Source organism: Euprymna scolopes, chromosome 27, assembly GCF_053919585.1.
Source record: "Euprymna scolopes isolate OS-2025 chromosome 27, ASM5391958v1, whole genome shotgun sequence".
Classification (NCBI taxonomy): Eukaryota; Metazoa; Mollusca; class Cephalopoda; order Sepiida; family Sepiolidae; genus Euprymna; species Euprymna scolopes.
The window spans coordinates 95,742,682-95,770,276 of record NC_136508.1 but is presented as its reverse complement, the minus strand read 5'-3'; the positions used below and the strand labels follow the sequence as shown (position 1 = coordinate 95,770,276).

General features: G+C 36.2%; 1 protein-coding gene across 1 annotated transcript in view; it reads right to left on the bottom strand.

Annotated features, from left to right (window-relative positions):
* Positions 1 to 27,595, bottom strand: part of LOC145249023 (uncharacterized) — a 104,536-nt gene that overhangs the window by 12,654 nt on the left and 64,287 nt on the right. The window contains exons 3-6 of the mRNA XM_080110882.1: positions 16,836 to 17,132; positions 6,747 to 6,853; positions 3,886 to 4,051; positions 249 to 317 (exon numbers count right to left, since the gene is read on the bottom strand). Of these exons, the coding sequence (XP_079967008.1) occupies positions 249 to 317; positions 3,886 to 4,051; positions 6,747 to 6,853; positions 16,836 to 17,132 (639 nt within the window). The remainder of the gene's footprint in view (positions 1 to 248; positions 318 to 3,885; positions 4,052 to 6,746; positions 6,854 to 16,835; positions 17,133 to 27,595) is intronic.

The following is a 27,595-nucleotide window of genomic DNA, read 5'->3' as shown; positions in this document are numbered from 1 at the left end:
AGAAAGAAATCCTTCATAGTGGCTGTAGCTAAACGAGTTTTTGTTGCAAATGTTTTAAGGAGGGAATCACAGATTGCATAGCTCAGTTGAGCACCTACCATGAAAATAATTAGAGAGTAGGGAAAGACTATCAACGTCTCTTCTGTGGGAAAAAAGATACGTAGGAAAGAGAAGAGATTATCATTCATTAGATTTCAAACAAAACAATAAAAAAAAGATTTCTACCGTTAACTTTCCAAATTACTTACGTTTGATAATTGCTCCAATAATAATGATGAGGCCAATCACAATCAAAGCTCCTCCAATGTAGTACAAAACTAAAAAAAAAAAAAAAAAAAAAAAAAAAAAAAAAAAAAAAAAAAAAAAGGAAGTTATTTTAAATCTGTGTGAGAGTTTAAAGAAAGAAAATATCTGTGTTATATTAGGAGGAATTAGATAATAAGCAAAGAGAGGGAATGGGGTAATAAGCAAACAGCAGGAATGAGGTAATAAGCAAAGAGCGGGAATGAGGTAATTGAGGAGCGTAGAAAATGGACCTTGAGTTTATTCTCGGCAGGCTCATTTCCTTTATTTTATCCTTTTTTTTTTTTTTTTTTTTTTTTACAAAGGCATCACCACATTATCAAGGCCCAGAGGCCACTCAAGGATAAGGGTTAAAGAGTGTACAGTAGAAGTTGGTCAATATAGTAATCATTAGTAATGAAAATTTGGTAAATTTAATAACTTATATGGAACAGCTCATCAAGAACTTATTTACCTTAGACTTGAACACAACCATATTGTAGTCAGCCGGAAAGCAGGAAAACGGAAGACAATTCCACAGGCGTGCAGTTCTAAGAAAGAAGCTTTGTTCATGGAATCTATGTTTAGGTTTAGGCACAGATAAAGAGTGGGGGAAATTATTGATAGTGTTTACAGCTAGACGAGTGTTTCTTGTGAAAGTTTGGCGAGGGGGGACCATAGATTGAAGCTCAGTTGAACACTTTCCATGAAAATAACGATACATCAGAGACAAACTCGCAACATCTCTTCTGTGAGATAGAGGTTGTAAGGAGGAGAAAAGGACATCTCCTACGAGGCTACGAAGTCTATTTTGAACTCTATCAAGGCAGGACAAGTCCTTTCTAGCAGCTCCTGCCCAGATGTGGCAACAGTATTCCATCCTTGGACGTACCTGGCTCTTATATAGATAGAGAATAGCATCAGCAGTGAGATATCTACAGGATCGATAGAAAGATCCCACCATTTTTCCAGCGGCCTTGGCAACAGATTTGATATACGTGTTCCATTTAAGATCAGGAGTAATGGTCAAGCCAAGAAGCTTGTCAAAACTTGAGGCCTCCTGAAGACGAGAGCCATTCATTTCAATTGATGACAAATGTGGATTAAAATGTTGATGATGTAAAGAGAGAAGCTTGGTTTTAGATGCATTAAAAGTAACCAGCCACTCCTTTCCCCATTGTACTACATGCTCAAGATCAGAGGAGAGAGAATTGGAGAGTACTTGCTCGTTTACTGTCTTAGATGTGGTACCATAAATGGTAGTGTCGTCAGCATAAATGTCTACAAATGATGTAAGGATATGATTTGGAAGATCATTAATGTAGATCAGGAAAAGAGTTGTGCCCAGGATGGATCCCTGAGGGACACCGGCATTAATACTGTGAGCTTCTGATTGTTTCCCCTCAACTACTACTCTTATGAACCTATCAGAAAGAAATGATTTAATAATTGAGAAGACTTTTCCAGCTATACCATAGCTAGCGATCTTATGAAGTAAACCTTTATGCCATACCCTATCAAAGTCTTTAGATATGTCAAGAGCAATTGCCCTAGAAAGATTGCCACCGTCGAGAGATTTGCTAATCCTATGCGATATAACTGTAAGGACATCTGCTGTAGATCTAGCAGAACGGAAACCATATTGAGTGTCACTAAGAAGGTTATTTTTGTTGAGATGGTTGATTACTTCTGTATTTAACACAGATTCTAGCAACTTAGTATTTACATTCCATGAGCAATGTTTGTGATAAAGAGGAAAGAATTTCTGTTTTCTAGGTCAGAATGTATCTATCTCACACATAGCGTTGGTTACTTTTTGACCATATAGTAGTATTTTTTTTTTTTTTACTCCTTATAACAAGTGGCTTCCACACTTGTCTGGGGCGATTTTCATTAAAAAGAAAACATGAAAAGGACAGGAACATGGTAATAAACAAAGGACAAAAAGAAGGGATGTGTTGTAAGGTATATAATGCGCTGTTGGTGTATGATGGGTTGTAAGGTATAGAAATATTGTTGGTATATGAGGAAAGGAACATTTTAGGCGACAATAGGTAAAAATAAAAAAAAAATAAAAAATAAAATAAAAAATATCAAATGAAGTGTGAAATTCTTTCATTTGATTTTCATTCAAATTCAAAATATTGATTTTATTCATTTATAGGACGTTTTACTAACGATTGTGCTATTTAAAACGAAACACAACAGTTGGTCTATGTTTTGTTTTTAAATAGAAAATGAGGCTAGATTCATTATGTCACCTTCGTTTTGTGTGTAGGCTTGTATCAGGATTGTTTCAAAGTAAGGCCTCTTATTTTTAACTTATTTTTAACTCAAAAACTAAAATGTTGAAGAGCTACAAAGTTGGGAGTAGTACCATTAAAAACGAGCGACCTTTTTATGTTCCAGAATTTATTTTTCTACATAGTCACAATGCACTTTTGCCACACTCTTGATTCGTTGGTTATAAAAATTCAAAGCGGGCTTTATCACTCACATTTCTGTTGTCACTCTGAAATCGACAAACCCATCTTGTAACTGTACTGACATTGGTGATGGTAAAAGAAAAATGGTGCATTTTTAAATTCGAAGTACTTTAAACTGCTATATAAATAAGATTTGGGGTTGGAAAATCACTAGAGATATTAAATTTTAAAGTTTGTAGGATTGAAAATTCATATTTTGGTCAAAGGTCAGAGGTCATAATTTAAGAGGCATTTAAACTTGTGAGATAGAACTAGTGCCAAGATCTATAAGTGGATTAAATAGAAAAAAAAAAAAAAAAAAAATCTTTTCTGGTCATCGCGTAACCCCTTGTTGATTTGTCATCGAATTATCTTATTGTAATATTTATTCCCTTGTTGAGGTCACCAGGGACCAGATTAGAATGTGAGAGGTCAAAATAATTTTTTTGCAGTCTTACTGGTTTCGAAAAACAATGAAATTAGGTTAAACTGTCAGTCACCTTTCTTTATTGTTTTCTTGCTATTATATTGGAACAGTTACCAGGAAGAGGGAGAAAGAAAGAGAGGGAAGGGCAGTCAGAGAAAGATAAGCTAACAGAAATAGAGAGAGAATGTGAGAGAATGCGAAAGAGAGCAAGAGGGAAGGTTTGTCAGAAAGAGAGAGAGAGAAAGAGGAGGAGACTGTCAGAGAAGGAGAGAGAATGGTTATCAAAAAGAGAGAGAATGGTTACCAGAGAGAGAGAGAGAGAGAGAGAGAGAAAATTAGAGAAACACAAGCAGCTAAAGAAAGAAAAAGAGAGAGGAGTTATCAGAAATAGATAGGAACTGACAGAAAGTGTGAGAGAGAAAGAAAAGCTGTCAAAGAAGAGAGGGACTAAGAGAAGAGAAAGAGAGTAGCTATCAGAGAGAGTGAGAGTGTGTGTGTGTGTATTAGTGAGAAAGAGAAAGCAATTAGAGAGAGTGAGATGGAGGCAATCAGAGAGAGGTTATAAAAACGAAAATGTTACATTTTTAACTCTTCTATTTAGTTATAATCCCCCCCCCCCCCCGAACAATGCCGGATAACCCTGCAAATAATAACAAATTCATAATAGTAATACAAAAATGAAACAAAAAATAATTCAAATGCTGTTCATACTTTTTTGCGGTGCTTTGTAATAAGCAGAGTAATGCTCATGAAGTCGGGTAACGCTGCACGTTATGTCTTCGGAGCCGGACACATCCTTGAGGGTTCCAACCATAGAAAACAGCTCATTACTTGAACAAGGACTTGACTCAAGATCTTTAAGTCCAATTTTTTGCAGCTGAAATAAAATGAACTTTGGTTAACCAGGTTTCAATCATTTCACTATAATTTACGTAGATACAGTCTTGCAAATCTCGCAACTATAAAACTATTTAAAATGCTACGCAGGGTGGAACGATAAATTTGTCGACCGAAAGCAAGCAACACTACAGCTTTATTTGGAAACTTTTATTGAAAAAAAAAAGAAAAAAGAAAAAAAAAAAAGAAAAAAAGAAAAGAAATCAATTCAGGTAACTTGATTATGTAGTAGAACTGACATCTATTCAATGTAGCTGCCTTCAGCCTCAATCAACGCCTCGGTATGGGTCCGGAACAGGAGCTCGGCAAATACTCGGTGGATGGCAGCGATCAGGCTGGCTTTGGTGTTGTGGGAGGTCATGTTTGTGATGTTCTCAGTGTATGGCCAAACGAAGTAGTTAAGCAGGTTCAGATCGGGGGAGGAAGAGGAGGAGGGGGGGGCAGGGAGAGAAGAGTACAAAGTCATAGCCCTCCCGAAACCAAGTCTTGGACATGTGGGCCAGCGCAGAGTCCTGTCACACCGAGGGTCTGTCAGCTGCAACAGAAGAGATGTAGCGAGTTTGTCTTTGCTTTATCGTTATTTTCATGTTCTTTTCTTCCTTCACAGTAAGGGTTCAAGCCTGCCTGCCTACTACCACTTTTTTTTTTTGCTCTACACACACTTCCAAACACTCGGGCAACGCTGGGACACCCAGAAAACGAATTTACTGTTGATTAAATGATGATCAATGAATGTTTCACACTCATTTTTATTGCCATCAAAATTGATGAAATCGTCCATTTTTGAATAAAATCAATTGATTGCCTGCTCTATTTAGGGACCCATCATGGTGCACTAGAAGGAAGCTTTACATGCTTCCCCTGCAATGACTTAGTATACAATACATTGGAGTCTATACGGCACACAATACATTGGAGTCTATACGGCACACAATACATTGGAGTCTATACTGCACACAGGTACACTTACAGAGTGTATCCATTATTTCTTGAGGCGGAACGAAGGCATTAGTCATTCGATCGAAATATTACTTACTTGCAGCAAACAACACTTAACATGCAACCGCCGAGTGCACATTTACACCAACTGTTGCGGAATTTTGATTCAAATCTATGTATAAATAAAACAGTAGATGTATGTCTGTCTGTAAATATTTAACCGATAAACTCTTAAACTACTGGTCACATGACACTAAAATTTACAGGAAATAGTAATCGTACACCAAGGATGATTTATAACGAGTAAAATCTTGGTTTGGATGAAGAACGCGTACAGAAATGTCGGCAAGTTGAAATGCATAATGTTCGTTTCAACTTTTCAATCAAATCAATTGATTGCCTGCTCTATTTAGAAAGTTGAAATGCAAAATATTCATTTCAACTTGCTGACATATTTGTATTTTTTTTTTCTTTGCACATGCGGAAAAGTGTTCATAGCTTGAAGTGGTTTAATTTTAAATCTTTCTAATCTATCTGTCGATAGCTCAAACTGTAGGAAATGCAGCACATTAAATGTTTTGGTTTCGATTCTATCTAATGGCAACCAAATCAAATTTTTTTTTTTTTTTTTAATTTTAAAATCAGTATTATATATTAGGTACAATATAAGATCTGTTTTTTTTTGTGTTTTTTTTTTAGTGGTATAAACAGTTGCTTATTTGTATTTTGATTTTTGCTTCCTAAGCTGTGAAGAGGTTACGTCCCCTTTTTATTTTGTTTTGAGTCACCTCCTCCCTTTCTTATTGATGGAATTATTTTCTTTTTTATTGGATGAAATTAATTATTTTTTTATTGGATGAAATTAATTATTTTTTTATTGGATGAAATTAATTATTTTTTTATTGGATGAAATTAATTATTTTTTTATTGGATGAAATTAATTATTTTTTTATTTGATGAAATTAATTATTTTTTTATTTGATGAAATTAATTATTTTTTTATTTGATGAAATTAATTATTTTTTATTTGATGAAATTAATTATTTTTTATTTGATGAAATTAATTATTTTTTATTTGATGAAATTAATTATTTTTTTATTGTCCATGAATAAAAAAAAAATTATGCACGTTAAAATATTTTAAATATTTAAATAAAAACATTTAATAAATAAAAATAATTACATACAAAACATTTATGCATGTAAAAATATTTTTTTAAAATATTTATTAAATAAAAAATAATTAGGTACCACAAAAAAAATTTATGCATGCAAAAATATTTTTAAAAATATTTTAAAATAAATATTTATTAAATAAAAAATATTTAATAATTCAAAATATATTTAAATGTATTTTATGACCAGACAAGGCCAAACACTCCCCCCTGCTAGTCTTAAAATAAATATAAGAATTACCATTTCCATTTTATTCCATCATAAAATCAGAATAATTGCCAAAAAAAAAAAAAAAAATTCAATAAAGTTAGGATCACAAATGCAGATGATACATAATGATAGCCAGGTTTTACTGGAAAAGTTTAAGTGACACCTAAGGGTTAGAGGTGACCTTAGACAGAAGTTGCAAAACCACACAACTTCTAGTCAGAGATTTTCTGACTTTTTGTCTGACCATAGTTACAATGAGAAGTTTGGTTTTCGTTTACTCTCTTGTTCTATTCAAAATCTCATAGCAACATATTGAATTGGAGCTAAAAAAAATTTTTTTTTTAAATTACCTTTCCAGTAATATGGCAAGAAACATTCATCGCAACTGCCGAACAGGAAGTCTTAATCTTAAAGACAGAATTACTTTCCATAAACTTTATATGAAGTGGAGGATTCTCTGAAAAAAAAAAAAAAAAAAAAAAAAAGAGAAATGGAATTAAACAAAGATCTTTGCAGTTTTATTATATATATATATATATATATATATATATATATATATATATATATATAATACAAAGCATCGCCCATAGATACTAAACACCCATTGATAGCAACAGTAGAATTCAATTTATTACAAGAAGTTTAGAACTCCTCGGCCTAACGTTCACAGGGAACATGAGATGGAACCGATACATTGAGAGCATTGCCATGGTATTTATTTGCTCCCTCACCGAGCAAATTAGGCACAAGGCCGATTTTTAATGTGAGGAGTGAAGGGGAAATGGGGACCAACTCCCTGGGGAGTAGGGGAGCTGGATAGTGACAATTGGTATGAAGGGTTTCCCCTACATTGACCAAGGTCTTATATGTGGGGTTGCCCCCACATATGGTCTTTGCCTGCAGTATCTGTTCGGGCAGATTTTTTTTTTTTTTTTTTTACATAGGCATCACCACATTATCAAGGCCAAGAGGCCACTCAAGGATAAGGGTTAAAGAGTGTACAGTAGAAATTGGACAATATAGTAATCATTAGTAATAAAAATTTGGTAAATTTGATAACTTATATGGAACGGTTCATCAAGAACTTATTTATGTTAGACTTGAACACAACCATATTGTAGTCAGCCGGAAAGCAGGAAAACAGAAGACAATTCCACAGGCGTGCAGTTCTAAGAAAGAAGCTTTGTTCATGGAATCTACATTTAGGTTTAGGCAAAGATAAAGAGTGGGGGGAATTATTGATAGTTTACAGCTAGACGAGTGTTTCTTGTGAAAGTTTGGTGAGGGGGGACCATAGATTGAAGCTCAGTTGAACACTTTCCATGAAAATAACGATACATCAGAGACAAACTCGCAACATCTCTTCTGCGAGATAGAGGTTGCAGGGAAGAGAAAAGGACATCTCCTACGAGGCTACGAAGTCTATTTTGAACTCTATCAAGGCAGGACAAGTCCTTTCTAGCAGCTCCTACCCAGATGTGGCAACAGTATTCCATCCTTGGACGTATCTGGCTCTTATATAGGTAGAGAATTGCATCAGCAGTGAGATATCTACCGGATCGATAGAAAGATCCCACCATTTTTCCAGCGGCCTTGGCAACAGATTTGATGTACGTGTTCCATTTAAGATCAGGAGTAATGGTCAAGCCAAGAAGCTTGTCAAAACTTGAAGCCTCCTGAAGACGAGAGCCATTCATTTCAATTGATGCCAGATGTGGATCAGAATGTTGATGATGTAAAGAGAGAAGCTTGGTTTTAGATGCATTAAAAGTAACCAGCCACTCCTTACCCCATTGTACTACGTGCTCAAGATCAGAGGAGAGAGAATTGGAGAGAACTTGGTCGTTTACTGTCTTAGATGTGCTACCATAAATGGTAGTGTCGTCAGCATAAATGTCTACAAATGATGTAAGGATGTGATTTGGAAGATCATTAATGTAGATCAGGAAAAGAGTTGTGCCCAGGATGGATCCCTGAGGGACACCGGCATTAATACTGTGAGCTTCTGATTTTTGCCCCTCAACTACTACTCTTATGAACCTATCAGAAAGAAATGATTTAATAATTGAGAAGACATTTCCAGCAATACCATAGCTAGAGATCTTATGAAGTAAACCTTTATGCCATACCCTATCAAAGGCCTTAGATATGTCAAGAGCAATTGCCCTAGAAAGGTTGTCTCCATCGAGAGATTTGCTAATCCTATGAGATATAACTGTAAGCACATCTGCTGTAGATCTAGCAGAACGGAAACCATATTGAGTGTCACTAAGAAGGTTATTTTTGTTGAGATGGTTGATTACTTCTGTATTTAACACAGATTCCAGCAACTTACTCATGACGCACAGGAGACTTATTGGTCTGTACTGAGAGGGGGATGAGCGATCACCTGAATTCTTAAATACAGGGCATACTGATGAAATTTTCCAGGGAGATGGGAAACTATTCTCCTTAAGACAACGTTTAAACAGTTTTGTAAGTATGGGCGCTAGTTCAGGTTGAAGTTTTTTTGAGTACTATAATTGGAATACCGTCAGGGCCAGTTGCTTTACTGGAATCAAGGTTTTTGATTAGCTTGGCAACATCACGTACAGATATACGTATATCACATAGCGTGTTTTCTGATACAGGAGGAAATATTGGGGGTTGGCGGCCTTGATCGCAAAGGGTAGAATTAGCTGCAAAGTTCTTGACAGATACTACACTTTGATCCCAGCCCGAAGGCCAAGAACAACTGAGAGCACCGCCAAGGCTGTCACAAAGAAGGTGGGCTCTCTTTACCGTGCTAGAAAGCTACTTACGCCCGAAAGTATCCTGTACCTCTATAAGGCCACTATTTGCCCATGTATGGAGCACTGTTGTCACATTCGGGCTGGTGCATCTGCTACTAGTCTCTCGCTCCTGAACAGGATTCAAAAGAGAGTCGGCAACTTGATAGGTCCTGACCTGTCATCTAAGCTTCAGCCTTTGTCCTATCGACGAAATATTACATACTTCTGCCTGTTCCACAAGTATTTTAATATAACACTATTTTAAACTGAGGTGTAACAGAAATGAAAATCTTATTTTAAACACTGCTAATACATTTCGACGTTAATATATGTAAATTTTAGCTTTACTAGTCGTGTAAAAATATCATTTCATCATTAGTACGAGCAATGCAAAATTAACAAGCCGAACATGCAGGGTCCCCTCCACGAGTGAAAAATTTACTTTCACCATGACTAATGTTTGTGCAAATTTTTTTAAACATTCAAGGCATAGTTATTGAGAAAACTGAACAAATGAATGGATGAACGATTTTGGGGCAAATTTACCCGTATAATGCCCCCTAGAGAGCCAACCAGTTATCCTGGAAAATCCATTCTGGCAAAAATTTTCACTATGAATAATGTTTGCGCAATTTTTTTTTAAAAATCCAATGCGTGGTTATTGAGAAAAGTGCAAACAAACGAATGGACAAACGGGAATAAATTATTCTCTCCTTTGTCGAGGGAGCAAAAAGCAAAAAATTAAAAGAATCATTTTTGGAATCAGAAATGAGGCTTAAATCTTTGCGATCCCGATACCCCCCCCCAAAATCCGATGTTTTTGGATTTTTGATAAATCGTCCTAACACTTATCAATACACTTAAACAACAACACATTCAGACAGCTGGTTTACTATGTCACAAAGAAAAACACAATTTCCCGCCCATTTATATAAATTTTTAACCTTTAAAGCTGCCACATATTTCACTCACTTGGATGGGAAATTGGCTTGTGAGATATGAAAGACAACAGAATCGTAAAGTTAATTCAGCCGCCCCCCCCGAATTGCCCAAATAATTTGTGTTCTTCTTCTCCCCTACCCCCATTTCCATATCTAATTGCAAAGGTTTGATCTTTTGAATTCTTTTATCACTAAAATACAGTCAGAAAGGTATGAATCACACCATTCCTTAGTTTTTTTGTAATCTCTCAACCTTCACGACCAGTTGTTGGCAATCTTTGGCAACACTTAAGATCTAGACAATGAAAAAAAAAAAAAAAAAAAAATATCACCCTGAGGAAGACTCGTTTGAATTAATAATTCATTTCTTGATTAATCAAAAAAAAAAAAAAAAAAAAAATCCTGTAATGTGTTATCTGGTTTCTTTAACAGATTTTAAAATTTAACATTTTCAGTTTTCAGAGAGAACTGTCATGAAAAGGACAATCAGCTTCTTTTTTCATCATTGCTGACGTTGGTTACTCACATTCCTGTATTGAGTTGGTGGCACTTGTACACTAATTCTCTTACCCTTTTCATGAATTGTGTAATTCCCTCCCCCAGCACCCCGACCTCTGAATGTATGGAAAGAGGATGGCACACAAAACAACTCCCCCCCCCTCAACAATTCGATTTTAACTAGAAAAAAAAAAAAAAAAAAAAAAAAAAATCGATTAGTCTTTCATTCTTAGACAAGGCCCCCCAAAAGTCTTAAGGTCCCTCACTATCAATCAAGCTCCAACCTCTGTCCCATCACCACAATGTTGCATCCTTATGCCTGTTTTACACATACTTTAATGGAATGTGCTCCGACAAACAATAAACACTCGTACCTCTTTGACGGAAATACTCTTGACTAACCTGAAAAGCAGCAAACTTTCACCCCTATACTGTAGAGATCCCTAGATGCCAAAAAGTCTTCTACCTTAATAGTTTCTTCCCTCAGACTGGTATAATTTGGAATTCCCTTTTTTGTTTGCTGCTTCCTTGACTATACTAACCTGCTGAAGTTTAAATGTAATGTAGAACAAACATCTTGCTGCTCAACTCCCCACAATTTCCGGTTAGGTATGATCCCAAATAGTAGCCCCTTGTGTTCCGAAGCAATATACCTCGTTTGGAGTGAAAAAAGAGAGTACTTATGCACTTATTGAACCATGCTGAAAACATTATTTAAAAAGCCATTCTTAACATGGGGAGAGGAGGGTGTTTTGTAACTATTCTGTGCTTTCACTTAGCAATTTAATTAAAAAAAAAAAAAAAAAAGATATCGTAAAACTTTAATTTAACTTGAAAATACTATTTGAAAATAGCGCCGTTCAATAAGTGCATAAGCATCCAAATACGTAAAAAAAAAAAAAAAATCTATGTCCCCCCCCCTCATGTTAAACATTCACAACAAACACTCGTCTAGCAACAACCACTATAAGAAATTTCCCTTACTCTTTATCTGTGCCTAAATCTAAACGCAAATTCCATTAGAAAAGTTTTTTTTTTACTAGAACTGCCCACGTGTGCAACACAATACCATGGGACTGCTTCTGAACCGACTATAACATGATTGTTTTCAAGTCCACTGTGAACAAGTTCTTGTTGAGCCGTCCTCTTAAATAATTAATTTCTACCCAATTTTCATCATTACAGATCATCACTGTGTTGTCTCACAGCCACTCATTAATCCTTATCCTCGAGTGGCTTCTGTGCATAGATAAGACTTGACTTCTTAGTTAAAAAAAAAAAAAAAAAAAAAAAAAAGTGAATAAATTCCAATGGGATGCTGAGGCAAGATCAAACTAAAACAGACAGAATAGTTGACATAGTAACAATAACCATAACAACAGCAGATCTAACAGGTTGCCACAGCAACAAGTATCGGGTGTCGGCTTATTAACTTGTTAGTCTCGGTTACGGTCATGCGGGACCACACCCAATGTAGTCATTTTCTCATTAAAAAAAAGAAATGACTGCCATTGTATCAAATTTGGTGGCACGATCACTTTCATAAATTGGATGGCAGAAGAATGTGCGAGAATTTTTAACATATCCAACAGAACCATAAGTAAAATAGGCACTAGTGCACTTTAGCTACCCCAGAAGTATTTCATTTCATTTTTGGAAGAGTTATGGTAGGGATCAGGGAAGACCATCCAAAATTTTATGATTCGTCAAACCTTTATATTTTTTATCCACGACTTATCATTCAACCGTTATTTTTTTATGAAATGAGCAAATGAAAAATGTAATATGACATTTTTTTTTTTTTTTAACAAATGCTGTTTAAAAGAACATCTGAACAAATTCAAATGTTTATATCTTCAACTGTCAACATAAAATTTGGTGTATTACACATATTTAAAAAATATACAAAAAATCTTCACGATACTTTATAGATTAGAGATTTATAAAGAATAAGAATCGGTAATTGTATTAGAATCAGGAATTTAGTAAGGAATGGGTATCAGAATCAAGAAAATTATTGGAATCGTCCCATTGCTAATATATATATATATATATACTGTCTCATATTGCGAGGTACGCCTCCCGATCTTTGAGGCATTGTTAATCCACATTAAAAAACCAACGATTAATCAGACTCAAAACAAAACGGAGGACACGCTCAAGTGCTTTTGAGTATTTTAATGATTTTAATCGCCTTTTAATTTTTTTTTTTTTTTTTTTACACAGTGATCACCACTTATCAAGGCCCGGAAGCCACTCAGGGATAAGGGTTATTGCAAGTACAGTACGTTAGTGTGGAGATTTGATGAAGTGTTTACTTAAGGGGTCGGTTCATTAGGAATTTGTTAACATTGGACTTGAAGACATCCAACTTGTAGTCCAGTGGGAAGCAGGCAGACGGAACAGAGTTCCACAGGCATGCAGTTCTAAGAAAGAAGCTTTGTTTATGGAATCCGCGTTTTGATTTAGGCACAGATATAGAGTGGGGGAAATTTTTCACAGTGGATTCAGCTAGACGGGTGTTTTTCGTGAAAGATTGGCGAGGGGGGACCAGAGATTGGAGTTGAGATGAGCACCTGCCATGGAAATAACGATAAAACAAGGATAGGCTCGCAACGTCTCTTCTGTGGGAGAGAGGTTGCAGGGTAGAGAAGAGGGCATCCCCCACTAAGCAACGAAGTCTATTTTGTACTCTGTCAAGGCAGGATAGGCTGTTTTTAGCAGCTCCTGCCCAGATATGGCAACAGTATTCCATCCTTGGACGTACTTGGCTTTTATATAGATAGAGAATTGCATCAGTAGTGAGATATCTTCTGGAGCGATAGAAGGATCCCACCATCTTTCCAGCGACCTTGGCAACAGACTTGATGTACGTGTTCCATTTCAGATCAGGAGTAAAGGTCAAACCCAGAAGCTTGTCAAAACACGGGGACTCACCCAGACGAGAGCCATCCATCACAATTGATGCCAGATGGGGATCAGAGCGTTGATGATGTAAGGATAGGAGTTTGGTTTTGGATGCATTAAAGGTAACCAGCCACATCTTCCCCCACTGAACCACGCGCTCGAGATCAGAGGAGAGAGAATCAGAGAGAGCTTTGTCATTTACAGCCTTTGATGTGTTGCCGTAGATGGTCGTATCATCAGCATAGATGTCAACGAATGATTTAAGTATGTGTTTAGGGAGGTCATTGATGTAGATCAGGAAGAGAGTTGGGCCTAGGATTGACCCCTGAGGGACTCCAGCATTTATATTGCAGGCCTCCGATTTTTGTCCATCAACCACTACCCTTATGAGCCTATCTGAGAGAAATGATTTAATGATTGAGAAAACATTTCCAGTTATACCGTAGCTGGAAATCTTGTGAAGTAGACCCTTATGCCATACCTTGTCGAAGACCTTTGATATGTCAAGAGCAATTGCCCTAGAAAGGAAGCCTTTGTCAAGAGATTCACTAATCCTGTGGGATATAACCGTCAGCACATCTGCGGTAGATCTTGCAGAGTGGAAACCATATTGAGTGTCACTAAGAAGGTTATTCCTGCTGAGGTGGTTGACTATTTCTCTATTTAATATGGATTCCAACAACTTACTCATAACAGATGTGCTTACAGTTATATCTCATAGGATTAGCAAATCTCTCGATGGAGACAACCTTTCTAGGGCAATTGCTCTTGACATATCTAAGGCCTTTGATAGGGTATGGCATAAAGGTTTACTTCATAAGATCTCTAGCTATGGTATTGCTGGAAATGTCTTCTCAATTATTAAATCATTTCTTTCTGATAGGTTCATAAGAGTAGTAGTTGAGGGGCAAAAATCAGAAGCTCACAGTATTAATGCCGGTGTCCCTCAGGGGTCCATCCTGGGCCCAACTCTTTTCCTGATCTACATTAATGATCTTCCAAATCACATCCTTACATCATTTGTAGACATTTATGCTGATGACACTACCATTTATGGTAGCACATCTAAGACAGTAAACGACCAAGTTCTCTCCAATTCTCCCTCCTCTGATCTTGAGCACGTAGTACAATGGGGTAAGGAGTGGCTGGTTACTTTTAATGCATCTAAAACCAAGCTTCTCTCTTTACATCATCAACATTCTGATCCACATCTGGCATCAATTGAAATGAATGGCTCTCGTCTTCAGGAGGCCTCAAGTTTTGACAAGCTTCTGGGCTTGACCATTACTCCTGATCTTAAATGGAACATGTACATCAAATCTGTTGCCAAGGCCGCTGGAAAAATGGTGGGATCTTTCTATCGATCCGGTAGATATCTCACTGCTGATGCAATTCTCTATCTATATAAGAGCCAGGTACGTCCAAGGTATGAATACTGTTGCCACATCTGGGCAGGAGCTGCTAGAAAGGACTTGTCCTGCCTTGATAGAGTTCAAAATAGACTTCGTAGCCTCGTAGGAGATGTCCTTTTCTCTTCCTTGCAACTTCTATCTCACAGAAGAGATGTTGCAAGTTTGTCTCTGATGTATCGTTATTTTCATGGAAAGTGTTCGACTGAGCTTCAATCTATGGTCCCCCCTCGCCAAACTTTCACAAGAAACACTCGTCTAGCTGTAAACCCTATCAATAATTCCTCCCACTCTTTATCTGTGCGTAAACCTAAACGTAGATTCCATGAACAAAGCTTCTTTCTTAGAACTGCACGCCTGTGGAATTGTCTTCCGTTTTTCTGCTTTCCGGCTGACTACAATATGATTGTGTTCAAGTCTAACGTAAATAAGTTCTTGATGAGCCGTTCCATATAAGTTATCAAATTTACCAAATTTTCATTACTAATGATTACTATATTGTCCAATGTCTACTGTACACTCTTTAACCCTTATCCTTGAGTGGCCTTTTGGCCTTGATAATGTGGTGATGCCTATGTAAAAAAAAACAAAAAAAAACGCACACAGGAGACTTATTGGTCTGTACTGAGAGGGAGATGACTTATCATCACCTGAATTCTTAAATACAGGGCAAACTGATGAGGTCTTCCAGGGAGTCGGAAAGCACTTCTTTTTAAGGCAGCGCTTAAATAGTTTCATAAGTATGGGAGCAAGTTCTGGTTGAAGCTTTTTTAACACTATAATTGGGATGCCATCAAGGCCAGTTGCTTTACTGGAATCTAGGTTCTTTATTAGCTTGGCGACCTCATGCACAGATATTTGTATGTTACCTAGCTTGTTCTGTGTTATAGGAGGAAATATGGGGAGTTGATGGTCTTCGTCGCATAGGGTAGAATTAGCCGCAAAGTTCTTTGCAAATAGTTTGGCCTTGTCTGACACTGACGAGATGACCTCTGGTCCATTGATAATGGTTGGGATAGAACGCATACTTCTGTTCAGGATCCTATTTGTTATTTGCCAAAACTGGTGGGAACCAAGCCGCTGATCAGCTACTTTGGATTTAACAGACTGGGCATATAGCTCTCTTGCATTTTTTATTACTCTTTTACAGTGGTTGCTGGCAGTCCTGAAAGCAGCTTTAGTCTCAGTGCATCTATTACGTTGGTAACTATGGAAAAAGTGATTTCTATGCGCGATAGCAGCAGCACATTCTGGGGAGAACCATGGCTGGCTGTTAAGTTTTTGTTGCAATTTTAATCATCTTTTAATAGTCTTTTCATTTCATCTCACTATTTTCATTTTTCAATTTCATTTTTTATTTTTTACTACTCGCCCGAGGATGACCAATGGAGGTCGAAAACGTTCGCGATTATGGGAAATTTATTTTTTCACTCGGAAAAAAACGTTTGGAAAATGGTCCAACAAAGAGAAAAGGAGGATTACAAGAAAAACAAGCAAGAGTTATCTGAGCTATTTAGCAAACGTGCATAAAAGAAAAAATGCTGCCTAAATATATATATATATATATATAGTGTTGGGACGATTAATCAGAATCGGGAATCGAAAAAATTGGAATATTTGAGGGTATCGGAAAAATTTGTACTGATTTTCCGATGCCAAAACGATTGTTTTGTCTTTTTTATTTGATTTTGTTTAAAACTAAATCTTCGATGGCTGGTAATAATGATAAGATAAATATTAATTGATTTTAAACGACCAGTGAAGCTAAAATCGATAGATCGTTCGCCACAAGTATATTTTATATAGAGTTTTACAAAGAATCGGAATCGGTAATTGTATCGGAATCGGGAAAAATATTGCAATCGTCCCATCACTAATATATATCTAAAAAAAAAAAAAAAATACAAACGTACTTGTAATATTGAGAGTAATCGTTTCTACATATGTTCCCGAGTGGTCAGTGCATTGCCACGTAGGTGCCGCTATATCAACACTGTTTATAATCAATGTCAAATTCTGTTCAATTCTTGATATTTCATACCCTGAAACGTTATTGCATTGTAAATTGGGTCTACACTTGAGTCCTGTTGAAAGAGCATTATTCATACTGCTCCAGATATAGGAACCTTTTATAGATGACGGGAAAATGCAAACCAACTTCGCTGCAGTGCCCTCATAATAGTGTGAAGCATTCATCTTTATAGTGATCTCTGGAAAAAGAGAAGAACATGTTTAATTTTAGAAATTGATCATATCATATAAGAGAATGCAACGACAACAACAACAATAGGGTGAATCAAACAGAAAAAAAATAAGTGGAAATAAATATAATTATCCACTGACATGTGTTTTGTCGTCTACGACTAATCAAAGTGGCTAAATCTAGAGAGATTTGAAATCAGGACCCAATAGTAATAAGCCTAAACCTCTACCACTGAGCTATCTCGTGAGATCGCTCAGTGCTAAAGGTTTAGGCTTCTTACTATCAAGTCCTGATTTCGAATCTCGCTAGATTTAGCCACTCTGATGAGTCTTAGATGATGAAACACATGTCAGTGGATAATTATATTTTAAAAACAAATTGGTTAAAGAGAAAATTATTATTCCCACCTCGCATTTAGGTAAAAATGCACTTTCGTAAATAATTGAATTCATTCAGAACGTATCGCAAAAACAAATAACATCTAAATAAATCACAATATGTCCAAAACAGTTGGCGAGATGGACCAGCGGATAAAGAGATCAGGTTCATTACTATGGGGTCCCAATTTTGAATCTTGCTAGATTCAGCCACTCTGATGAGTCTTAGATGGCGAAACACATGTCAGCAGATAATTATATTTTAAAAACTATATGGCACTCTCCATTTGTGGGTACCAAATTGGTAAAAGGGAAAATTATTCCCAACTTGCATTTAGGTAAAAATGCACTTTCGTATAAATAATTGAATTCCATTCAAAAGCATCGCAAAAAATAAAATATATATATAATATTAATGTACCTACTTTTGTTGTACACAAGTAATTTTAAGAAATAAAAACTTCATTTCATATATTACTTACTTACATACATACATACATACATATATATATATATATTTGGACATTTATCTTTACATTTTTTTTTTTTACAAGAAAAATTAAAATACAATATTATCCAAAGAGCATTTTAAGTGGAAATATCTAATGGCTAAAAAGTTTGCGCCAAAGTTCATGACAGAACTAACATCTGCTCTAGACCAGCTTTTCTCACCCCTTTATTGGTTGCGGAAAAGCTAAATAATACATTTCTCAACTCTAAGTTTGTGCATACGCACTCTGACACTAATGCACCCACAACACATCAACTCTTTCACACCAACAGAATCGGTAATTGTATCGGAATCAGCAAAAATATTTGAATTGTCCCACCACTAGTGCAGACATATATATATAACTTTTCACACTACCATCTGCTCATCAAAAACAAATACATAAACTTATTCATCTATATATATAAAAGGCAAATGTGCACAAATTTTTGTATGTCTCGAAAAGGCTTTTTTCGCCGACAGTCCCGGGGGGGGGGGGGGTTACTAGTGCTTAGAACTGTTTATATACCCCCTAGATAATAATATTTAGGATTTGGGAATGCGGGTCGCCTCTAGATTTATTTACAGCGACTTTTACAAAATTATTGCCACTTCAGCCCATCATGTGTTTGTTTATTTTTTTTTTTTTTGTATAAAACCGAAACTAATTCAAAGCTAAGGCATGTTCCCGGCAATCGCACCGGGAAACGTCCAGAAGCAATCAGCTTTGATCAATGTGGGGCCAAACTCCTTATATCAGACAATTGCTATTCAATCTGGACAATGGGGAGCTGGTTCCCCCCCCCCCAACATCTTGGGGAAAAAGCCAGTCAAAGTTGGGTAAACAAACCCAAAAGCTGCCCCGCAATAAAAGTTAACTCTGCTACTTCTATTTGACCTCATTAATGAGGTCAAATAGAAGTAGCGGGCACGTGTCAATTCTGTTTTTAATACTTAAATAAATTCAAACGTGTTTCAGTTGCTCTTTGTTGGCAGAACGGGTAACGTGTCTTTAACGTGCCCACTTTATCTAAAGGTTGTAAGTTCGAATCGTGATGTGAAATGTCTTTTTTTTTTTCTTTTTTTTTTTTTAAAGGTTTAATATTGAAACAGGGTTTATTAAGCTATTTTTCACGTTCTATGTTTTTTTTTTTCAGATTTTTTAAATAAGTTTTAAATGTTCGTTTTCCTGTTTTGTTTTCATCACAATCGCGTTTCCTTTCTTTGTTTTTTCGATTTTTAGAAATTTTTAACCTCATTCGTTTGCCTTACGTTGTTTTTTTTTTTCTTTTTTTAAGTTTTGACATTTTTTTTTATAATATTTAAACAGGATGATTACTTCGCTTATTCTTTTGTTTTGATTTACCCCCCCCCCCCGCCCGAGCACACACACCTCTAAACACCCGGGCAACGCCGGGTACCCCCGCTAGTAGAATAATATACTCTTTTTTTTAACGAAGGCTGTTTAAAAAATTAGAATGCTTATACATTCAAGTATCAACATAAAATTTGTTTTGATTTAACCCACTAATCAATTACTCTCACTCGTGGTCGAGACAGTTAAGTAGTTGGCTTATGTTTCCACCTCCGCGTCAAAGCTTCTGGGGGTTCAATCCCGCCTCCCGACCAAAACTATTTCTTTTTTTCCTTTTACACCTTTAAAACACCCGGGCAACGTTTTTTTATTACTTTGCATATTCTTTAGAATTTTTACCTTTGTTTTTAAATTGAACGAAACTTAAAAAATATTGTGTATTTTTTATATTTTTATGTTTATATGCATTTTAACTGATTATTTTTATACTTTTTACATTTTTATGTTTAAATGCATTTTAACTGATTACATTTTTTTACAGAACGATAAAATTTTAATTTGCTCGATTACAACCCTACTAAAATGGAAACGCCTAAGAATCATTTGAGGCATATAATGTTTTACGAGTTCAAGAAAGGAAACTCAGCAGCCGAAGCATCGGCTAGAAATATTCACTCAGTTTATGGAAAGGAATGTGTGAATCAAAGAACTTGCAGAAGATGGTTTGCAAAATTCAGAAGTCGAGATTTCACTCTTGAAGATGAAGATCGAACTGGACGTCCAATTGAGTTTAATGATAGGTTTTTTTGAAGCAGCTCTTGAAGAAAATCCTGCTTTATCAGTTGACGAATTTGCAATAAAACTGAGTTCAAACCATACAACTGTTCATTGTCATCTTTAATTACTTGGAAAATGGGTGCCTCATGAATTTTGTGAAAAAAAAAATCTCAAATCATAAATTTGGACAGAACTTATATATTTAAATACATATTAAGAAAACAAACTTCGATACATCTAATAAAATTGGACAAAAAACCTAGAGAATATCTCTTACATGTAAACAATTTCTACGGTGAAGGACTAAATTGGTTGGTTGTTTTGTTTTAGGATGTATCAACCCATCTTGGGTCATTTAATGTCCACTCAAATTTTATAAAAGTTAACAAAAAGTCAAGAACTACACTATGATCTCGGCTCGATCTTATCAAATCAGGTTGTGTTCTTTTTACTGGAGTTTTGCTTTTTAATTGTATTTCTTTTGTTTTATTTTCACTTATGTCCTTCTTAGAATCCAAAGTTCAGATTGGTGATCTTTGATGTCTTTCACTCGTCGATTCAATCGTCCGAGAATTCGCTTTGGACATTTCTACATTGCTTTATCCACATTCAGTTTTGGTTTCGTAATAAATCTACATCATTCATAGACATTTATGTTGACAACACTACCATCTATGATAGCACATCAAAGACGGTAAACGACCAAGCTCTCTCTAATTCTCTCTCCTCTGATCTTCAGCATGTGGTACAAATAGGGAAAGAGGTAGCTGGTTACTTTTAATACATCTAAAACCAAGCTTCGATCTTTACATCATCAATGCTCTGGCATCAATTGAAATGAATGGCTCTCGTGTTGATGAGGCTTCATGTTTTGACAAGCTTCTGGGCTTTATCTTTACTCTCGATCTAAAATGAAACACGTACATCAAATCCATTGCTAACGTCACTGGAAAAATTGTGGAATCCTTCTACCACTCCAGTAGATATCTCACTCCTGATGCAATTCTCTACTTATATAAAAGCCAGGTTCGGCCAATGATGGAGGACTGTTACCACATCTGGGCAGGAGCTGTTAGAAGCAGCTTATCTTACCTTGACAGAGTTCAAAATAGATTTCGTAGCTTAGTGGGGGATGCCCTTTTCTCTTCCCTGCAACCGTTTTCCCACAGAAGAGACGTTGCCAGCCTGTCTCTGCTTTATCGTTATTTTCATGGCAAGTGCTCAGTTGAGCTTCAATCTATGGTCACCCCTCACCAAACTTTCATGAAAAACACCCGTCTAGCCAAAACCACTATCAATAATTTCCCACACTCTTTATCTGTGCCTAAACCCAAACGTAGATTCCGCAAACAAAGCTTCTTTCTTAGAACTGTATGCCTGTGGAACTCTCTTCTGATTGTCTGCTTTCCAGCTGTCTACAATCTGATTGTCTTCAAGTCCAACGTAAACAAGTTCTTGATGAACCGTCTCCCTAAGTAATCAAATTTACAAAATTCCCACTACTTATGTTTACTACGCTATAATCACATTGACTAATGTATACCCAGTCACCCTTATCCTCGAGTGGCCTCCGGGCCTAAATAAGTGGTGATTCCTGTGTAAAAAAAAAAAAAAAAAAAAAAAACTCCCTACATAGTAGCCCTCTAACTTATGTCCCGGTTAGTAGCCCCCTATATGGAAGTGACACTGTACGTTGTATCCGGTGGAAATGTAATTTAAAAACAACAACAAAAAAATACAAATAAAAATCCGGGTTGGCATTTTTTTCTTTTTGAAATGGTGGAAATGTAATTTAAAAAAAAACAAAAAAATACAAATAAAAATCCGGCATTTTTTTCTTTTTTAACAAAAGTTTTTATTACCATTATTTTCTGGCACCACTTGAAAAAGTTTCTCGCAGTCACGTGTCTATTTTAGCCTGGAGCGTTTCTCCTTCCAACCGCACGTCAGGCACAGTTAGCCAATTCTTGCCTTTGCATTCACGCATCTATTTCCTTCGTCATTGTCTTTCTTTCTCGTGTGAGCATGTGTTGAATGAGGCCTTCTATAGAAAAGTCAGGTACAGCCAATGATGGAGTACTGTTGCCACATCTGAGCAAGAGCTGCTAGAAGCAGCTTATCTTACCTTGATAGAGTTCAAAATAGACTTTGTAGCTTAGTGGGGGATGCCCTTTTCTCTTCCCTGCAATCTCTTTCTCACAGAACAGACGTAATGAGCACGTCTTTGCTTTATAGTTATTTTCATGGCAAGTGCTCGTCTGAGCTCCAATCTATGGTCACCCCTCACCAAACTTTCATGAAAAACACTCGTCTAACCAAAACCACTGTCAATAATTTTTCCCACTCTTTATCTGTGCCTAAACCTAAACGTAGATTCCATGAACAAAGCTTCTTAGAACTGCACGCCTGTGGAACTCGCTTCCGTTTGCCAGCTTTCCAGTTGACTACAATCTGATTGTCTTCAAGTCCAATGTAAACAAGTTCTTGAACCGTCCCCCTAAGTAATTCAATTTACAAAATTTCCACTACTTATGTTTACTATGCTATAATCACATTGACTAATGTATACCCAGTCACCCTTATCCTCAAGTGGCCTCTGGGCCTTGATAAGTGGTGATTCCTGTGTAAAAAAAAAAAAAAATCAGGTTGTGTTTTTTTTTTGTTTTTTTTTTTACTTTAAGTCTGCTTTTTAATTGTACTTTCTTTTGTTTTATTTTCAATTATGTTCTTAAAATCCAGAGGTCAGATTGGTGATCCGACGTTTTTCTCTTGTAGATTCAGTCGTCCAAGAATTCGCTTTGGACATTCCTACATTGCTTTATCCACATTTAATTTTGTTTTCGTAATAAAGCTTGGTTGATTTTATTTTTTTTGAATACATTTTTTAAAAGATCTTGAAATGATGACCGTTCATTTGTGCCCAAATTTAATAATTTTTCTAGAGATTTTTTATAGTTATCTATTTGAATGGTGCCCCGTAAGTTTTTGATTTGTTTTTTGTACAACATTGGCAAATTTTTTTTTCTTTCTTTTTTTACAAAGGAATCACCATTTATCAAGGCCCAGAAACCACTCGAGGATAAAGGTTAAAGAGTGTACAGTGTTCAAAAGGACAATATCATAGTAATCATTAGAAGTGTAAATTTGGTAAATTGGATTACTTAAGGGGAACGGCTCATCAAGAACTTGTTTGCATTGGACTTGAAGACGGCCATATTGTAGTCAGCGTGGAAGCAGGTAAACAGAAAAGAGTTGCACAGGTGTGCAGTTCTTAGAAAGAAGCTTTGTTCATGGAATCTACGTTTAGGTACAGATAAAGAGTGGAGGGAAATTATTGATAGTGTTTTACAGCGAAAGGAGTGCTTGTGAATGTTTGGCGAGGAGGGACCATAGATTAGAGCTCAGACGAGCACTTGCCATGAAAATAGGGATAAAGCAGAGATAGGCTCGCAATGTCTCTTCTGTGGGAAAGAGGTTGCAGGGAAGAGAAAAGGGCATCCCCCACTAGGCTACAAAGTCTATTCTGAACTCTGTCAAGGCAGGATAAAATTTCCTAACAACTCCTGCCCAGATGTGACAGTAGTACTCCATCCTTGGATGTACCTGGCTCTTATATAGATGTAGAGAATTGCATCAGCAGGTAGATATTCTTTATTTGTTCCCATATAGCTTTCACCATTTTTTCTAGATTGTTGGATGGTAAATTTTTAGTGTTTTATATACACCTTTTCTCTCTTGTAGACGTCACAGATCAAGGCAGAGTGTTCTTCATGGCAGTTTGCACATTTTATATTTTTTGCACTCACTCTCTGTGTGGTTTGGGTCATGTTCATCACACTTCCCCACACACTTGGCATCATCTACAAATGTTTTTGTGATGACCAGGTTTCTGACATCTGAAACAAAGTTGAGTATATACTTCTGTATCTAGTTTTTTTTTTTTCTGATGGTAATTCTCATATTTCTTTTACACCCTATTTTTTTTTAATACAGTTTCAATTTCTTTTGTTTTGTTGTTTTTTTTACACAGGCATCACCACATTATCAAGGCCCAGAGGCCACTCAAGGATAAGGGTTAAAGAGTGTACAGTAGAAATTGGACAATAGAGTAATCATTAGTAATGAAAATTTGTTAAATTTGATAACTTATATGGAACGGCTCATCAAGAACTTATTTACGTTAGACTTGAACACAACCATATTGTAGTCAGCCAGAAAGCAGAAAAACGGAAGACAATTCCACAGGCGTGCAGTTCTAATAAAAAAGCTTTGTTCATGGAATCTACGTTTAGGTTTAGGCACAGATAAAGAGTGGGGGGGGGAATTATTGATAGTGTTTACAGCTAGACGAGTGTTTCTTGTGAAAGTTTTGCGATGGGGGACCATAGACTGAAGCTCAGTCGAACACTTTCCATGAAAATATCATCAGAGACAAACTCGCAACATCTCTTCTGTGAGATAGAGGTTGCAGGGAAGAGAAAAGGACATCCCCTACGAGGCTACAAAGTCTATTTTGAACTCTATCAAGGCAGGACAAGTCCTTTCTAGCAGCTCCTGCCCAGATGTGGCAACAGTATGCCATCCTTGGACGTATCTGGCTCTTATATAGATAGAGAACTGCATCAGTAGTGAGATATCTACCGGATCGATAGAAAGATCCCACCATTTTTCCAGCGGCCTTGGCAACAGATTTGATGTACGTGTTCCATTTAAGATCAGGAGTAATTGTCAAGCCCAGAAGCTTGTCAAAACTTGAGGCCTCCTGAAGACGAGAGCCATTCATTTCAATTGATGCCAGATATGGATCAGAATGTTGATGATGTAAAGAGAGAAACTTGGTTTTAGATGCATTAAAAGTAACCAGCCACTATGCAAGTTTCCTGCTTCTTTTTGAGGTGTTTAATCCAGTGGATACACTTTGCATTTGGTGTTGTGGAATTCATGTTGAGTTTCTGTGTTTCTTCTTTTGAACTTCCACTAGCAGACTGCCACTTTGAATTTTTTTTTTTTTTTTTTTAACATTTGTTGAATTTGACTTACTTGATACAGGTCTAATTAGGCCCCGTTTCTTAGTGTTTTGTCCGAATGAAATGAAACTTTGGTCATAACTAGTGAATTATATTCAAAACATCACATCAAAGGACTAGGCCTTTTTTTTCTCCGTTGACTGTAAAATGCTCAGAAAAACAATTGAACGTCCTGTTTTTTTTGGGGTCGCCTGTATAAGTTGATATAACTGTTAAAAATGTTTTTGACTCATAATGGGGGGGGGGGCAGGGCATGATTCCAATGATCGTTTTTATAACCACACTTATAATAATCATTTCTTACCAATACCATTTATTTTCTAACCAATATCATTTATAACCACACTTATAATCATTTCTAACCAATACCATTTATTTTCTAACCAATATCATTTATAACCACACTTATAATCATTTCTAACCAATACCATTTATTTTCTAACCAATATCATTTATAACCACACTTATAATAATCATTTCTAACCACACTTCTAATAATCAACGAATCACAAGCTTCAAAAGTTACTATAAAAAAATGTTGAATTTTGGATTCTATCAGTTCGCCGCCGCCTCTGTCATGGAACGACGGAAGATTGAGACTGCATTGATTCTTCGCCGCCATCTTTGTTACTAGGAATTACTGAACATTCAAGATCGAGACTACATTGATTTGATTTACTGCTGCCATCTTTGTTCAACATAATGTCTCAACACTTAATAACTTAGAAAAAGAGATAATTTGTCCAGTTTAATTTCATCCGGTGATTCAATAATAAATTTTGGAAAGCCTAAGTTTCAGAATCTGAATCGGATAAATACCTTTTCGATTAAAAAAAAAAATTTTTTAAGTGCGTATAACATAATTATATCAAAACTTCTATCTCTCTACCTATACCAATATGTTTTTCTATCTATTCTTTTTCTTCCTTCCACGTTTTCCCACCCCCCTTTTGCTTCTCTTTTATATAAAACGAGAATATTAGAAATGGCTGAAAAACTGACCTCCCTCCCTCACAAAACCTGGTCAAGTAGTTGACACCTAAAGAATGAATTATTTTGTTTTATTTTTTAGATATTATACATCTGGCACAATGTTGATCAACAAAATACAAACTTTGTGGGTCTTTAGTAGTTTTTGACTTCTTGCTGAACACAAACAACTGCCCTTGATATGAAACTAGCGGGGGGGGGTACCCGGCATTGCCTGGGTGTGTAGAGTAAAAAAAAAAAAAAAAAAAAAAAAAAGTAGTAGTAGGCAGAACCCGTAACACGAAGAAGAAGAAAAAAAAAAAAACCCGAGCCATCATGCAACGGGAAATTGCGAATGTCGAAATTAAGCGTAGTCAATCGAAAAGGGAATGATGGCTTGCAAAAATGCTGATGCAAAAACCGACCCCCCCCCCCCGAAAAAAAAAAAAAAAAAAAAAAAAAAATGGCCCAGTTGAGGGTGAAAGAATTAATGTTTTTGGCCAATTTTTTGATATTTGTCATCCGAAAGATCGGGCTTGAAAATTATACCGACCTGGCATCGCGTGTGTCGAAAGTTTTTGGCAGACATACACACACACACAATTTTGCCCGGGGTAGTTGTAGGTGTGTGGAGAAAAAAAAAAAGGAGTTGGTAGACAGGCAGGTTCGAACTCGTGATACGAAGGCAGAAAAGCTGACATCTTAACCGCTGCGCTTCAGTGACAAAGGAAGTGAAAAACATTAAAAAGTTAAGGTGTGTAAATTTAATGAGGTCAAACATCACGCCACAGGGAAACGAAATCCTTTTTTTTTAAATATTTTTTCATGTTTCACGAAAACACATATTTCTCTTTGATTTTTAGACTTTTATTCTGTTATTTTTTTTCTTTGCAGCATATCAACATTTATTTCTTTTTTCATTATGTGTATGTTGTAGTACTTACCAACAAAACAAACGCCCACATGTTTGTGCCTTATGTAGGCATGCGCGACAACAAAACTTGGGTTTTTATAAGTGGAAGTCTCGAGGTTGTCAGGAATCTCCAGGCGCATGCGCAAGAGGAGGGATTGAGAGAGTGGTATAAAAGGCAGGTCGAGTGAGAAGTTTGTTGTTGTTGTCATTGGACGTTACAGTGACGCGTGCGTTAGCAGTTGATTAAGAAGTTGTTTTTTTTTGTGTCAAGTCGTGCACCTCGGTGAAGGTCAGATAAGTTGTGTACCTCGGTGAAAGTGAAGGTCAACTTTTTTTTTTTCTTTTGACACCGTGCATCTTGTGTGTATGCTTATCTATTTTTTTTCGTCTAGTATTTTTTTTCTTAATTATTTTTATTTATTTTTTTACAATGGACCTTTACGTTGTGTACCGTGGTAACGCCAAGTTCGATTTGTTTTTAATTTATTCCTGTTGAATAAAAAAGAGGTTCGGCAACCAAATTAATGTATGTTATGATATCCGTTTTAGAGGGAGTACGTATTATTTACGTGATGGCCTGTACATATATTATTAAATGTTCC